The sequence below is a fragment of the Cervus canadensis genome, chromosome 18 (genome assembly GCF_019320065.1).
Source record: "Cervus canadensis isolate Bull #8, Minnesota chromosome 18, ASM1932006v1, whole genome shotgun sequence".
In the NCBI taxonomy this organism is placed as follows: domain Eukaryota; kingdom Metazoa; phylum Chordata; class Mammalia; order Artiodactyla; family Cervidae; genus Cervus; species Cervus canadensis.
In genome coordinates this window covers 49,459,828-49,475,086 of record NC_057403.1, presented here as the reverse complement: position 1 = coordinate 49,475,086, position 15,259 = coordinate 49,459,828, and the positions used below count along the sequence as shown (strand labels likewise).

Genomic DNA, 15,259 nt, shown 5'->3' with positions numbered 1-15,259 from the left:
GGATTATCACTAACAAGTTTTTTTCTGTCATCTCCTGAGATCCAGAGGTCACTGACTGAGCCACGGGCAGGGTCCTTTTGTCCTCGGGCCCCACACAGTGCTCTGCACAGAGCAGGTGTTGCTAATGAAGGAGTAAAACGCCACAACACGTCATCTGGAGCCATGCTGGTCTTTTAAATCTGGACTGCATGTTGTCTGGTAGGGTACAGACTCTAACAGAAAGAGTTGCTGATAAAAATTAGGCCTGAAAAAACAGATTCAGGTTAATTTGCTTTGAAAGCATGTTTATCAAAGAATAATAACCTTTGTTACCATTCTCTGGAGCTTTCAGTTAGAGACCTTAAAAGTTATCAGCAAATATAGCCTGTACATGAATGTTAAGTGCACAGTGTTACAGTCTTGGATTTTCAGACCTTCCATGCTGCCTCCTCTCCTTACCTAGGGGATACTTCCTTTCCTCTTGGACTCATTTAGCCTCTTCTACCACAAAATAGAGCTTTCCACCATTTACTTCTTAGTGTGATTTTAAAGTGTTACCTCCTCTAGGGTTCCTTGCATTTTCAGCCATATCTCTTTAATTAGGGCAGAAAAACTCTAAATTTGTTAAGAACTTTTGAAGAGCTGGTGCTCTGTGTTACCTCTGGTTTTGTGGCCGATGGGTAAGGTCCAGTCTGATTAGAAACAACACCGGGGTCTTGCATTTTCCCTACGATGTGCACCTCACTTCTCTAAGCTTTTATTCTTTTTGTAAAGTCAAGGCTTTAATCAAAAATATTTACATAAACCAAACACTTCATCAAAGACTGCGGAAATTTTCCTGTATTGCTTTTAACAATTACCAAATAAAAACAGTGGTTTATTAAATAATTAGTGGAGATCAACAATTTCCTGTCCCTAATGAGCAGGAATATTTCTAAACTCAGGCACTCCTGGGTACATCTGTAGAGCAGTGCATGCAAAAGGCCTCAAAAGTCACCACTTTTAATTCAGTCCAATAGGCATGTAACTGTATCAAAGATAAATTCACTTGTCACTTTATAATTATATTGAGAACTAGCAAACCAAAGAAGATAGGAATCACTTCAGACTCCAAAGAATAAGGCAAGAGAAAAAGGGCAGTAGTTATTACCAACAATATTTATGTGAGAACATTTCTTTAATAGTTGAAGGGAAAATCAATCAAATGTAAAGGTTAATTTGATACACCACTACTAATACTAAGGCTAATTTGTTATTTAATTGGTCAGTCCAGGTTAGTAACAACACAACACTTTAGCAAGGAGTGGAAATTAACAAGACCTATGAATATAATGCACACACACAACGCAGTTGCTTTTTAGTAACAATGTTTGATAAAGTGGGTCTCTCAACTTAATCAAAGACTTTTAGATCAATGACCTTATTTTAGAATTGGATTTTAGCTATGTTTCTTAACTATAAACTAAGTAATCATCATGCTCTAGTAGCTCCACAAGGGAGACAGTAAAGAAGCAGCATCACTTACTTTCACCAGCTCCTGCTGGGCCCAGATCTGAATGGGTTCCACCTGTTGAGGAGTTTGAGTCTGAATACCATATGTGTTGAGGAAAACTTGAAGGCTAGAAAACAAAAGGAAAAAAAGATACTGCATTTATTAAAAACAATGATGAAGGGGGAGGAGAAAAGGTGAGAGACTGTGCTACCTGGGAACGGATTATCGTTTGTTAAGTATCACCAATATGTCATCTGCACTGAAATCCACAGGCCCTCTTTGGGGGCCGGTGGGGGTTTCTTCACAGAGCATCAGATGTGAGCTCTGGTGGCTGGCAGTGAGGTAAGTACTAACTTGGGGGATGATCCCCACAATCTGTTTGCAGTAATTTCTCAAAACTACATGCTGGCCAACACTGGCACAGGTCACAGACTTTAATACTTGCACCAACTAAAACAAAATTGTTTTCAAACATGAAAAGAATGTTGTTCTGACACTTAAAGTGACATCAGTGACATCCTGGAAACCCTGTCAAGAGGTCTATGAAACTAATTTCTACCACCATACACAATATTATAAGCCTAAAGCAATCAACCCCCTTCCCTCTCTGTCAAAAGAACATACCACCCATCTGGATTTCATACCGTTGGCTTTCTGCTATGAGTGCTACATAAACAACCAGATCATTTTCCAGTGGACCCTGTAATACAGAATAAGAGGGGGGAACATTTTAAAAGATCTGATCATCACTGACAATAATGAGAACCAAGGACAACATTAACCATCTCTAAGCAGTTCATTAAAATGACGGACACCAGCTGGCTCTAAGCAGTCGCCTCTCCTTCCTTGCTCTCCATTTGCCTACTAATCAATTTGATGGTGTAGACAGAGTAATGGAATACCAAGGAATGGAAAGCCATAAATCTCACCACTGCCAGAGGGCCAGAGGGGCTAGACTTTCAGGGCTGTTTTGAATGATGCATAAGAGTAGTTTAGGGACTGAGAGTCATTTTCCATCATTTAACTCTGAAGGGAAAAGTAGGAACTAAAAATAAAAACCCAACTTACATGTTCTCTAAAAAAAGTGACTGTGAGTTAAAATTGTTCATTCGACATCTTCACCACAAAAAGCTTTTCCCTTTTTTGTTAGCCAGTTTTCCTTGGGCACCTCATACATCAAAATAGCTTTATTCTAATATACAGCTTCTACAGTAGAGAATGAACTACCCAGTTGACTATATAATTAACACTGTGTATGTTAAATACAAGCTGTTGGGCTCAATAGTTCTAATCAAACATAGTGTTGGACATTTACTATTCTTTTTTGTGTGGAAAAGATTCACTGTAGCATATATTATGCATTGTTAAAATGAACCCAATTTTGAACTTGTATATAATTAACATTAAGAAGCACCAATAAACTACAGTATTAGGAGGCTCTGAAAATACTGATCAAACATAATTTCTTTATAGTAATGAATCCAACATTCTCAATAGGATGCTGTAAAATGTTTGTGATTTACCATCAGTCACCTCCTCTCTATCGTATTCAATATGCCACTAGAATTTATGTATGGTAGCAGGCAAGAAACACCAGAATACATATATCAGCAGTAAACAACATACAGTAGAAGGATGGTTCTCAGAATCATCATGAAAATGCCATTTCAGGCAGTCCTCAATGTGATTTAAAGGAACAGATGAGAGAAAATATGATGGAACAACCCCACAAAAATAAATACACATTAAAAAATGCTATAAATTTGATTTTTATTTGATAACAACTTTAAAAGTTGATGTTACTCAAAAAGATGAGAAAAAGTAATTATTCAGAGTCTCAAGATTTCTAACAAATGAAAACATTAAAATTTATTTTTCTTGGATGAAATTTATTCATCAAAAGGGGAAGTAAACTTACAGTGGACCACTATCTTGAGGACAATTAGAGTTTTTAAATAAAAAGCAAGTGAATACATCTATTAGAATACAGACATTATTCCAAATATAAAAAAGGTAGCTTGTAGATCCTAATTGGCGAATCGGTATCTTCTTTTAGAATCACAGGCCCATTTAGGACAATGTTATTTCTATTTGCATGACAGAGCACTCAGATCTAAAATGCCTACTACAACATGTTGAATCAGAGTAAGCATCTGGTTAGGGGACTATTTGACGGTTGAAGAACACTTCTATTGTGAAAACAGCATTTCAGAAACTTCCAATTCACAAACTGTCTACCATAATGAGCTTAGGTTTTCAACCCTAGCCCAAGTAGGACCCTTCACCCCATTTCTTTTCACACAAAGAATTTTACATGGCCAGTCCCACCACAACCATTCTCTTCCGTTCAGTGACAAAGTTGGAACTACTTTTCTCTATATTTTCATATTTTTTTTCAAATCACCAAAATTGTTGTCTAAACCAATGAAGTCTCTCTGAAAACTTCCTAATAGTAATTAACACATTCTATTTCTGAATGGTATTATTCTTCATAATATTATAGTACTTTCTGCTTTAGGTTCACAAAGTATGGAAGAATACACACACACACACATATTTGAAGGGCTCCAAGGTGGCACAGAGGTAAAGAATCTATCTGCCACAGAGTAGGAAATAGCAACCCATTCCAGTATTCCTGCCTGGACAATTCTATGGACAGCAGAACCTGGCAGGCTACAGTCCATCGTGTCTCAAAGGGTCGGACACGACTGTGCAACTCAGCATGCACGCATACATACTCAGTGACTCCTCTCACATAGAATATACAATGTCCTAAAGTGATTGTTATTGTTGCCATTGTTACTTTTCAATCCTGAATATTGCTATAAAAATGAAGAGAGATGGGACTTCCTAGTGGTCCAGTGGTTGAGAATCTGCCTTCCAATGCAGGAGATGTGGGTTTGATCCCTGGTTAAGATCTATTAGTAAGATCCTACATGGTACAGAGCAACTAAGTCCAAGCAAGCCACAGTTAGTAAGCCTGAGCAACTAAGACCTGATGCAGCCAAAAAAAATTAAAATAATTATTAAAAAAAATGAAAAGAGAAGATTAAGGTATTTTATCAATTACTTTATCAAATGAAGGTAATTTATAAGGGAAGGGTTACAGGATTTTGGTGACAAAATTGGTGCAAATTAGACGATCTCACCCTCTCCCACCACCATCCCCCACATGCATACACACAGATACCCTATTTAAAACTCTCCACTGAATTCCCACTGTTCACAGAATAAGAACCAAGCTGCTTACAACAGCCTACAAGTCCTTACATAATCTAGCTCCAGCCTACTATTTTCTCATTTTCTTCTCTTCTTCACCACATTTTGGCCACACTGGGGTCTCTCTGTTCCTTGAACATGCCAACTATGTTCCTATCACAGGGCCTCTGCTCTTGGTGCACTCTTGCTTGGAATGCTTTTCCTTTAGACTGTGGCATGAGGTCCTCTTGTTATGCAGGTCTCAACTATCATCCCTTCCTTAGAAAGGCCTTCATGTTCTACCATGGCAGCCCTCCTCTATTACATTACCTTATTTGTCTGCTTAACAGTACTTGTCATTTCTAGAAATGACTTGATTTTATTTACTTATATATTCACTGTTATTCATCCCTACCAGAAAACAACTCCCTGACGTCAGGCAACTTGATCTACCCTGTCTATCACCATGGCCCCAATGCCAAGAAAAAATGCCTGCCACACAGTAGGTGCTTACTATCTGATGAATGACTGCCCAGGCAGGTTTCTCTATGTTCTTCTGTGTTTATGTAAAATAAAAAATGAGAATAAAGGTATGTAGGAGGCCTAACACAAAGGCAGAGGATCAAACAAAAGAGGGCCAAAAGAAATATTTACAAACTTTGATCTGCTAAACAAATGATATTTATACTATTATTTGCTGTGTGACTATATCAATTAACCTTGCTAAGCCTCAGTTTCCTCACTGGTAAACTGGGATAATAAAAAAGTATCTATAGGGTTTCGAGGATAACATATAACATACATAAGCATTTAACTGTATCAGACATATGTTTCTTTTTCAATATAATATACATACTTTATTTTCTATTGAAATGCATAACAATTTAAATAATGCATAACATTATTTAAATTATAGTTATACAATATAGTGATTCACAATTTTTAATGGTTACATTCCATTTATAGTTATTATAAAATATTTGGAATGTACTCTTACGTGTTTAAAAAACATCAGCCCTTTGATCAATCCAGTAACATGACCACAATCCTGGATCACTGTTTCAGGCTTTCTGGACTTTCTGCTTCACATTTGCTTCTGCCTATCTTTTGTACTTTATGGTCAGGTTAATTTTCTTGTATCAGTGATTTTCACAAAGGAAGTGGTAAAAAAAATATTTGTTGAGTGAACGAAGAAAAGGGAAGAAGGAAGGGTGGGTGAGTAACAGATTTTTGTGTCATGTTTAGGATGTCACTTTATACTCCAAAACCAGTATTTCCCAAATAAAGCCCCAACTTCCTGATGATCTTCACAACTTCACTGCTCCCTGCAGTTCCCTGCTTGTGTCCCCTCCGTTCGCTTTAGAACACTCCATTAAACAAGCAAACGTCAATTTCATCTCAAGTTCCTGTCCACTGGCCTACCTTTGGGCTGTTCCTTTCTGCTTATCCAGTTTCTGACTCACTCTCTCAACCTGGTCTCCTCCATAAAGTCCCACAGACATCAGGGTGCTAAGACCACAGTCTCTATCACCAACAGCAGATGATGTCTGTAGGAGTCGCCTGTCCTCTCTGCCAGGGCTTTTTGCAAGCTTATGAGTGGTCTGTATTACAGAGTGCACCTCTGAGGACCCTCTCATGCTCTCTTCTCACTCAGCATGTACCCAGCACCTTATACCTAAAGAAGGCAGTTGGCACTTATTTGGTAATCTGGAAGAATATTTTTAAAAGAAATATTGTTACATTTTTATTAACAATACAAAAATCTTCCCTTCAGCATAAAAAGAAATATTTGCAAATTTAAACAGGATATTTCTAACTATGGGAAAGAATCCTAACTAAACGCACACATATTTTTAATAAGCAATTAAGGAATGTATGGGCTTTCCTGGTGGCTGGGTGGTAAAGAATCTGCCTACCAATGCAGGAGATGTGGATTCGATCCCTGGGTAGGGAAGATCTCCCTGGAAAAGGAAATGGCAACCCAGTATTCTTGCCCACATAACATAAAATTTACTATCTTTATCAGTTTTAAGTACACAGTAGAAGAGAAGCTTTTATAGCATAGCTTGCCCATGAGCTGGGCACTACTATATTAATACTGCAACCCATCTCGCTCAAAATTTTAAACTATGGTAATTAAAACACTGCATGTACATCTGTCTAGATTCTAGTTTTCAAATTACTCAAATCAGGTCAAAGTAACAAGGCTTGATTTTCAGCTAGGAGTTATAAATAAAATCATAAAATACAACTTTCAAAGGGTATATAGAGAAACTTAAATGTGAATGTACCCTAATGGTTTCCCTTCCCCTCTTCTTTTTCAAATTTAATTTTAATAATTAATTAATATGATTCAATTATTTGGATCATAGAAAAAGCAAGAGAACTCCAGAAAAACACCTACTTCCGCTTCATTGACTATACTAAAGCTTTTGACCACCTGGATCACAACAAACTGTGGAAAATACTTAAAGACATGGGAATACCAGACCACCTTACTGTCTCCTGAGAAACCAGTATGCAGGTCAAGAAGCAACACTTAGAACTGGACATGGAACAATGACTGGTTCCAAATTGGGAAAGGAGTATGTCAAGGTTGTATATTGTCACCCTGCTTATTCAACTTATATGCAGAGTACATCATGCGAGATGCTGGCCTGAATGAAGCACAAGCTAGAATCAAGATTGCCAGGAGAAATATCAATAACCTCAGATGTGCAGATGACACCACCCTTATGGCAGAAAGCGAAGAAGAACTAAAGAACCTCTTGCGGAAAGTAAAAGAAGGGAGTGAAAAATTTGGCTTCAAACTCAACATTCAACATTTCTCCTGGCAATCTTGTTTCCATTGTGCTTCATCCAGTCCAACATTTCGCATGATATACTCTGCATATAAGTTGAATACGCAGTGTGACAATAGGCAGCCTTGACTACTCCTCACCCAACTTGGAAACAATCTGTGGTTCCATACCCAGTTCTAACTTGTTTCTTGACCTGCATACAGGTTTCTCAAGAGGCAGGTATGGTGGTCTGGTATTCCCATGTCTTTAAGAATTTTCCAGTCTGTTGTGACCCACACAGTCAAAGGCTTTAGTGTAGTCAATGAAGCAGAAGTAGATGTGTTTTTGAAATTCCCTTGCTTTTCCTATGATCCAGCGGATATTGGCAATTTGATCTCTTGTTCCTCTGCCTTTTCTAAATCCAATTGTACATCTGGAAGTTCTTGTTTCACGTACTGTTGAAGCCTAGCTTGGAGGACTTTGAGCATTACCTTGCTATCATGTGAAGTGAGGGCAATTGTGCCATAGTTTGAACATTCTTTAGCATTGCCCTTCTATGGGATTGGAATGAAAGCTGACCTTTTCCAGTCCTGTGGCCATTGCTGAGTTTTTCAACTTTGCTGGCATATTGAGTGCAGCACTTTAACAGCATCATATTTTAGGATTTGAAATAGCTCTGCTGGAAGGGATTAGATCTGATAGAATGCCTGAAGAACTATGGACTGACGTTTGTAACCTTGTACAGGAGACAGTGATCAAAACCATCCCTAAGAAAAAGAAAAGCAATAAGATAAAATGATTGTCTGAGGAGGCCTTACAAATGTCTGAGAAAAGAAGAGAAGTGAAAGGCAAAGGAAAAAAGATATGCCCATTTGAATGCAGAGTTCCAAAGAATAACAAGGAGAGATAAGAAAGCCTTCCTAAGTGAACAATGCAAAGACATAAAGAAAACAATAGAATGGGAAAGACTAGAGATCTCTTCAAGTAAATTAGAGATACCAAGGGAACATTTCATGCAAAGATGGGCTCAATAAAACACAGAAATGGCATGGACCTAACAGAAGCAGAAGAGACTAAGAAGAGGTGGCAAGAATACACAGAAGAACTGTACAAAAATATCTTAATGATCTGGATAACCATGATGTTGTGATCATTCACCGAGAGCCAGACATCCTGGAATGTGAAGTCAAGTGGGCCTTAGGAAGCATTACTATGAACAGGGAGCAGAGGTGTGAGCAAATGCCTTTGTGTTCTACCACTCTACATTCTCTTGAAATCACGTTTGAAGAAAACTAAATTCCAAGTGGTGTGTACAAAACACCTATTTTCTTATCTCCTTTTTGATAGAATTTATTTCTTAAATTCTTGGCAATTAAGTTTCTTCTATTAAATAATGTATACAGTATGTAAAAATGTAATTCTTATTTTTGCAACATTGTATTAAGCCCTGGTCTAAGCAGCTTTATTTTTAACATGCTCTATGCTGCATAAAACAATATACTGTGGCTGGCTTGAATGGATCTTTTACTGAAAGAAGAGCATAGGAGGAGGGAGAGAAGAAAAGAATAAAAGAAGCCAACAAATAACAGGTCACACCCCACACAAGCTGGTCTTGCCTCAAGGGCAGTGCATTTGAAACATTCTCTGCCTCTGCTGCTCAGGCCTTACAGAAATTTATTTATGCTCATTAGCCTTCATCAGTAGGTCCTGCCAACATCCAGCATTGTTTCATTACACTCATTTTTCAGCAAAACCTCATTAGCTGAAGAAACCAGGCAGATGCTTTATATTAATACATCTCAATTTCAACTTGAGACACCATCAGTTCAGTTCAGTCACTCAGTCGTGTCCGAATCTTTGCGACACCCTAGTCACAGTACTTTTTCTACAAGAGCCAAGTAACAGACTATAGCAGTTTGAACACAGGCACATCCTGATTCTAACACCCTGGCATCTTGTTCTGACATTTTCAACCAAGCCAAAGTAGCTACATGGAGAAAATTAACAGGGAAGCAGAGGAAAGGCAAGTGGAAATACCTGACAAATAACAACAATGAGCATAGTTAAAAAGCTAAACCTGGCATAAGAGTGAAGATGGCCAGGGATAAAATGGCCCTTTAGGACCCCTGTATTTATACACTGAATTAGTGATTATACTAGCTTTTAAGAGGAAAACAAATGAATATTAAAAAGAATTCCCAGACCTCAGACATATAGTTTCAAATGTCTGAATGAATAAATCAGGCAATGTTTTTGGAAAGCAGTCCTTTCAGTGACTGCAATTATCTTGGAAGAGAATACTAATCATCACTTTGTCACAACAAATTGATTTGTAAAACTGTTTTCACTCCTGTCTAAGCACATGCGGTAACTGGATGCTTCTGTATTTTTATCTTAAAGAAATGACCATGCTAGAGGTCTTGTCTATTTCCTGGGAATAATGCTAAAGTGACTACATGGGCCCAGGTGGAGAAGCACTGACTCATTGTGTTCACACACTAGAGGACTGCCGAGTGCACAACTCCAAGTGTGAGTGGAAATGGACAGACAGGACCTTCAGTACAACGTGAAAGCCACCTAAGAAGACAGGCTTTGAAGGGTAAGAAGTATAAAAGCCTGTGCTACTTTCTCTTTCAGCACTAGATGCTCTTCCCAAGGACAAAAAGACTGGGCTAATTAAACAGAGAAAGGGGAATCTGTGATAAGTTTTTTATAGCTGCTGGGTTAGAGATCAAACAGTTACACTGAGGAATTCAGCAAGCTCTAGAATCCCATGAGCTTTCAACTGTATAGAGCCATCCTCACTGGTTGAGGCCAGATTATTTCTAGAGTGGCTTCTCACTGAGGACCTGACTGTAGAGGACACATGCTACCATTGCTCGCAGCAGAATAAACCTAAAAGTCTTCCCTATTAATGAGATCACAACTCAACAAAGTCTGTGTACTAGAAATTCTCCTGCCTTAGAGGGTTTATTTACCTGTTCATTTATCCAGGTATCACGGTAGGCACCAGGGATGGCAGAAAGACTGATGCAATGTTATTCCTATTCTTCAGGAACTCACCATATAACAGAGAAGGCAAACTATATATGGAGTTTAGTAGAATAGTAAATTCAATGCTATTAACCAGTGCTTTGAAGGCAAGGGAGGGAGTAGCTGATTTAGTCTCAGAGAATGGAGGATTTTATAGAAAAAGGTATCTGAGCTGTAAGAATAAAATGGATAAATGTAAAGGGTGATACAATAAAGTAACTGGAGATAGGCCTACTTTAGATTGATGGTCAGAAAATAATTCTCCTGGAGGATGTCATTAAATCTGAGACTGGATTCAACAGCAAAAAGAAACAAGATCTACTAACAAGTACTCAGGTAGAATGAACAGCAAAGGCCCTGAGAAGAAAAGACTTGAAGTGTTTGAGGAACTAATAGGAAACTAGTGTATTTGGAGCATAACAGGTAAGCAAAAGAAAAAGTATGAGGGTGGAGTTAAGGCCCAAAAGGGACTTCTTTTTTTTTTTAATTAATTTATTTATTTTTTCAGTGGGTTTTGTCATACATTGACATGAATCAGCAATAGATTTACACGTATTCCCCATCCCGATCCCCCCTCCCCCCTCCCTCTCCACCTGATTCCTCTGGGTCTTCCCAGTGCACCAGGCCCGAGCACTTGTCTCATGCATCCCACCTGGGCTGGTTACCTGTTTCACCATAGATAATACACATGCTGTTCTTTCGCAACATCCCACCCTCACCTTCTCCCACAGAGTTCAAAAGTGACTTCTAAGGCAACAAGGGATTTGGCTTTCATCTAAGTGGAGTGAAAAGCCACTAAAAGAGTTCCAAACAACAAAAAGACTCAATGTAATTTACATTTTTAGAACAACAGTAATAAATATATATATAGTACCTACTATATGTCAGTTTCTGCCCAAACATTTTATCTATATTAACCTACATTATAATGGCTACTATATAGACATGGTTTGCAGAAGAGAGAGTGGGCACAAGGAGATTCATTGAGGGCTGCAGTTGAAAGATCAGAGTGGTTGGAATGAAGAAAGAGCAAGTGAAAAGATTTCAGGAATATTTAGGACATAGAATTGACACGACTGGCCTGGGAGGGGGAGAAGTAGTGACATAGATAGGTACAGAGCAATCAAAAATTACTTCTAAGCTTTTACAGAGTTTAAAGAAGGGAGTGTTCAATGGTGTTGAATGCCTTTGAGGACAATGAGACTAAAATCTGAAAAGAGATCAATGGATTTTTCAATTAGGAGGTTATGAGTAACCTTCTGTATTTGATTTTAGTAGATCTGTGGTATAAGCAGTCAGACTGCATATAGGGAGTGATTGGAAGCTGAAGAAATGGAGATCATACAAATATTTTTCTAAGATGTTTGAAAGAAAGGAAGAAGAACATGACAGAGGGGCACAATTGAGGATTTTTTTTTTTTTTAAGGTCAGATATAATTAAACATCTCTATAGTTGGGTGAGTTAATGCCTGCAATTCAAAAGAAAAGATCTATTCATTACTAGAGGCATCTCAACATTACTGGAATACATTAGTCTTATTGAAGTATAGCTGAATTACAATATTATAGTAGTTTCAAGTTTACAACACAGTGATTCAAAATTTTTATAGATTATACTGCATTTAAAGTTATAAAATATTGCCTATATTCCCTGTGAAGTACAATATATCCTTATAGTTATTTCTTTTATATATAGTAGTTTGTATCTCTTAATGCCCTATCTCCGTTAGCCTAGTTTTAATCTTTATTATCATAGACACTCCTGGGAACTTTAAAGTCTATCTCCCGCTTTTAACAATTTTTACGCAGTCGCAAGGAAGGGCTCATGCTTGGCTACACATAATTATTTCTTCATTGCCACCTTTAACTCATATATTTAGGCTAACTTTATTAGTTTCTTCAGTTTCTGATTAATGATAGAGGAGTCATAATCAGTGTTCAGTTGTCTGGCCTTGCCCCAGTGTTCCTTTCACTCTCCAAATCACAGGCTCCCACGATGAAACATGTTTTAAATAAGACGGAGGAAATAATAAAATGCTCAAAAAAATAATTAAGAACAATAAAATCTGAAGATTTTTTTCATGAAAATTCATAAAATTTATCAAATTATATGAAATTTATATGCTTTATATGAATATTGCCTTCTTGTAAGCCACTGAAAGTGACTTTCAAAAGAGATATTTCCTAGGCATTATATTCTGACATCTCTAATTTAATAGTCTTAAGAAGTATGGGATGCAACAGGATAATGTAATCTGAGAAAATGCAACAGGCACTTAAGTTTTATCTATGCCAAATCAAAACCATCAATATAGGGCTAATTTTTAAAGTGGAACTATCTTACATATTTTTAAAAAAGCACTTGTCCAAATTAAAACACCGACTTGCATGTGTATAGGGACAATCTTTATCAAAGACATACAAAGAGATAAAAGGAATTTAACAGGTCAAAAACTCAAAATTTCATTTTTTAAAAAATGAATATAATCTAAAATATATATTCAAATGTCTCGTTACTTAATGAAGCTAATACTTCCTTTACATTCTTTTCAACTCTTCACAAATTCAAATCTTAACTTCTGCAAAACAGCCCAACAATAATGTTTAATCAGCAGACATTTTAAAAGTTCATACAAGAAGTATTTTAATATATAATGAGCATTAATAGGGTCAAACTCTGAGTACTAAAAAAACAAAAATAAATGAAAAAACTTTCCAACATAGGAGAAAACAAAGGGATGACAGAAAGTAAATGTGGTTTCACATTCCTACCGGTGACTGGTTGATAAATGATTATCTGTTGGCCTAGCTACAGAAGCACTACGCTAGTTATTATGTGGAAGATGCAATAGTAAAAGATATGCCTGCTTAAGACTATCTCTCTTAGTCATAATCAGGGACAATGAGGACATAGGAAAACAACATTAGTAAGTCCCACTGACAATAATTCTTCACTTCATCAAACTTCGGTCAAGCTCCCGAACCTCCTCGGAGGCTCATCAGTATGCTTCCTTAGAAAACTGAGTTTCAGCAAGAATCCTACATCAGTCTAACTAGAACCCTCACCATCAATAACTATTTGTTTACCTTCTGTATCTGTTCATATTTCTCATCTGTTTCCATCCCCCGAGCGATATCTGATCACCCTGGACTGTCTTAAGCAAAGAATCTTGTTGGCTGCTGGGTTGGGTTAGACAGAATCCCCCTTTCCCGTGATATTTCCTCTGAGTAATTTTCCATCCACTGACCCCTACCCTGCTCCTTGGCTATAAATTCCCTTTTGCCCATGCTGTATTTGGAATTGAATCCAATCTCTGTCCCCACTGTAAAATCATACAGCAGTGGTCTCTATACCCATTGTGATGGTCCTGGATAGTCTGCCTATCATTGTTAGTAAGTGTCACTGAACAGTATTTTCTCTAATTTTGTTGCTGCTGTTTAGTTGCTAAGTTGTGCTCTACTCTTTGCGACCCCATGCACTGTAGCCCAGCTCCTCTGTCCATGGGATTTCCCAGGCAAGAATACCAGAGTGGGTTGCCATTTCCTTTCCCAGGAGATCTTCCTGACCCAGGGATCAAACCCATGTCTCCTGCACTGGCAGTCAGGTTCTTCAGCGCTGAGCCATCAGGGAAGCCTGTCTTCTTTAATACCATACAGTAAATGTGCACTTTGACCATGGGACACATGGCTCACCAGCCCACACTTCAGGACAGCTGGGTTCCATCCTTGCATATAGACCCATGTGACCTCAGACTGTCACTTTTTGAATCTCAGTCTCCTGCCCTATTTTGATGGAATAAAACAAGATGCTCTTGATAATCTTAATATTCTCTTAATACACTTTTAATATTCTATCATGTATGTGGAGTACAGGCAATAAACATAATGGTTTTACAGTTTATATAGATACATTTGAATAAAAAAAAAAAAACATTCCCCAATCTAGGCTAAGGTCTATAACAATACATTCAGATCAAGTGTGTGTTAGGAAAGCTTCTAGAAAGTGATTTTCATTTTTATGATTTTTATGTAGGTATGAAAAATGGTTTTATTTTATAATCTCTTGCCTTATTTTCATTAGCTAACGAATGCTACAGAATATAAAATATTTAATTTAGAAACAGAAAAGTAGGTAGAGACCTTTAGATGAAAAGCAATTTAGTCATATCAGCAGTTTCTTAAAAATGTAATTCATGTCAATGTATGGCAAAAACCACCACAACATTATAAAGTTTAGCCTACAATTAAAATAAATAAATTAATTAAAAAATTAAATCTTAAACAGCCCTTATTAAATGGATGAAGTGAAAGTCGTTCAGTTGTGTCTGACTCTTTGTGACCCCATTGACTATACAGTCCATGGAATTCTCCAGGCCAGAATACTGGAGTGGGTAGCCATTCCCTTCTCCAGGGGATTTTCCCAACCCAGGGATCAAACCCAGGTCTCCTGCATTGCAGGCAGATTCTTTATCAGCTGAGCCACCAGGGAAGCCCAAAAATACTGGAGTGGGTAGCCAGCGGGTAGCCAGTGGTAGCCAGCCTTCTCCAGCAGATCTTTCCAACCCAGGGATCGAACCAGGGTCTCCTGCATTGCAGGAGGATTCTTCTCTCTTGCATTGCAGGAGCTCAGTTCTTTACCAACTGAGCTATCAGGGAATCCCAATGTATTTCTAGAATAGAAATTACACTAAAGAGACAGGAAACTTGATATAGCCAAATAAAGAAACATCATCTAGGCATTTAAAAGAACATTTTGTAGAAATAATATGAAAAATAA

The 15,259-nt window shown here is 37.6% G+C and overlaps 1 protein-coding gene across 4 annotated transcripts in view; it reads right to left on the bottom strand.

Moving 5' to 3' along the window:
* Positions 1 to 15,259, bottom strand: part of PHKB (phosphorylase kinase regulatory subunit beta) — a 221,781-nt gene that overhangs the window by 54,722 nt on the left and 151,800 nt on the right. For all 4 annotated transcript variants that reach the window (XM_043437856.1, XM_043437857.1, XM_043437858.1 and 1 more), the window contains 2 exons: positions 2,116 to 2,171; positions 1,505 to 1,598 (listed from right to left, as the gene is read on the bottom strand). In XM_043437856.1, coding sequence (XP_043293791.1) covers positions 1,505 to 1,598; positions 2,116 to 2,171 — 150 coding nt within the window. The remainder of the gene's footprint in view (positions 1 to 1,504; positions 1,599 to 2,115; positions 2,172 to 15,259) is intronic.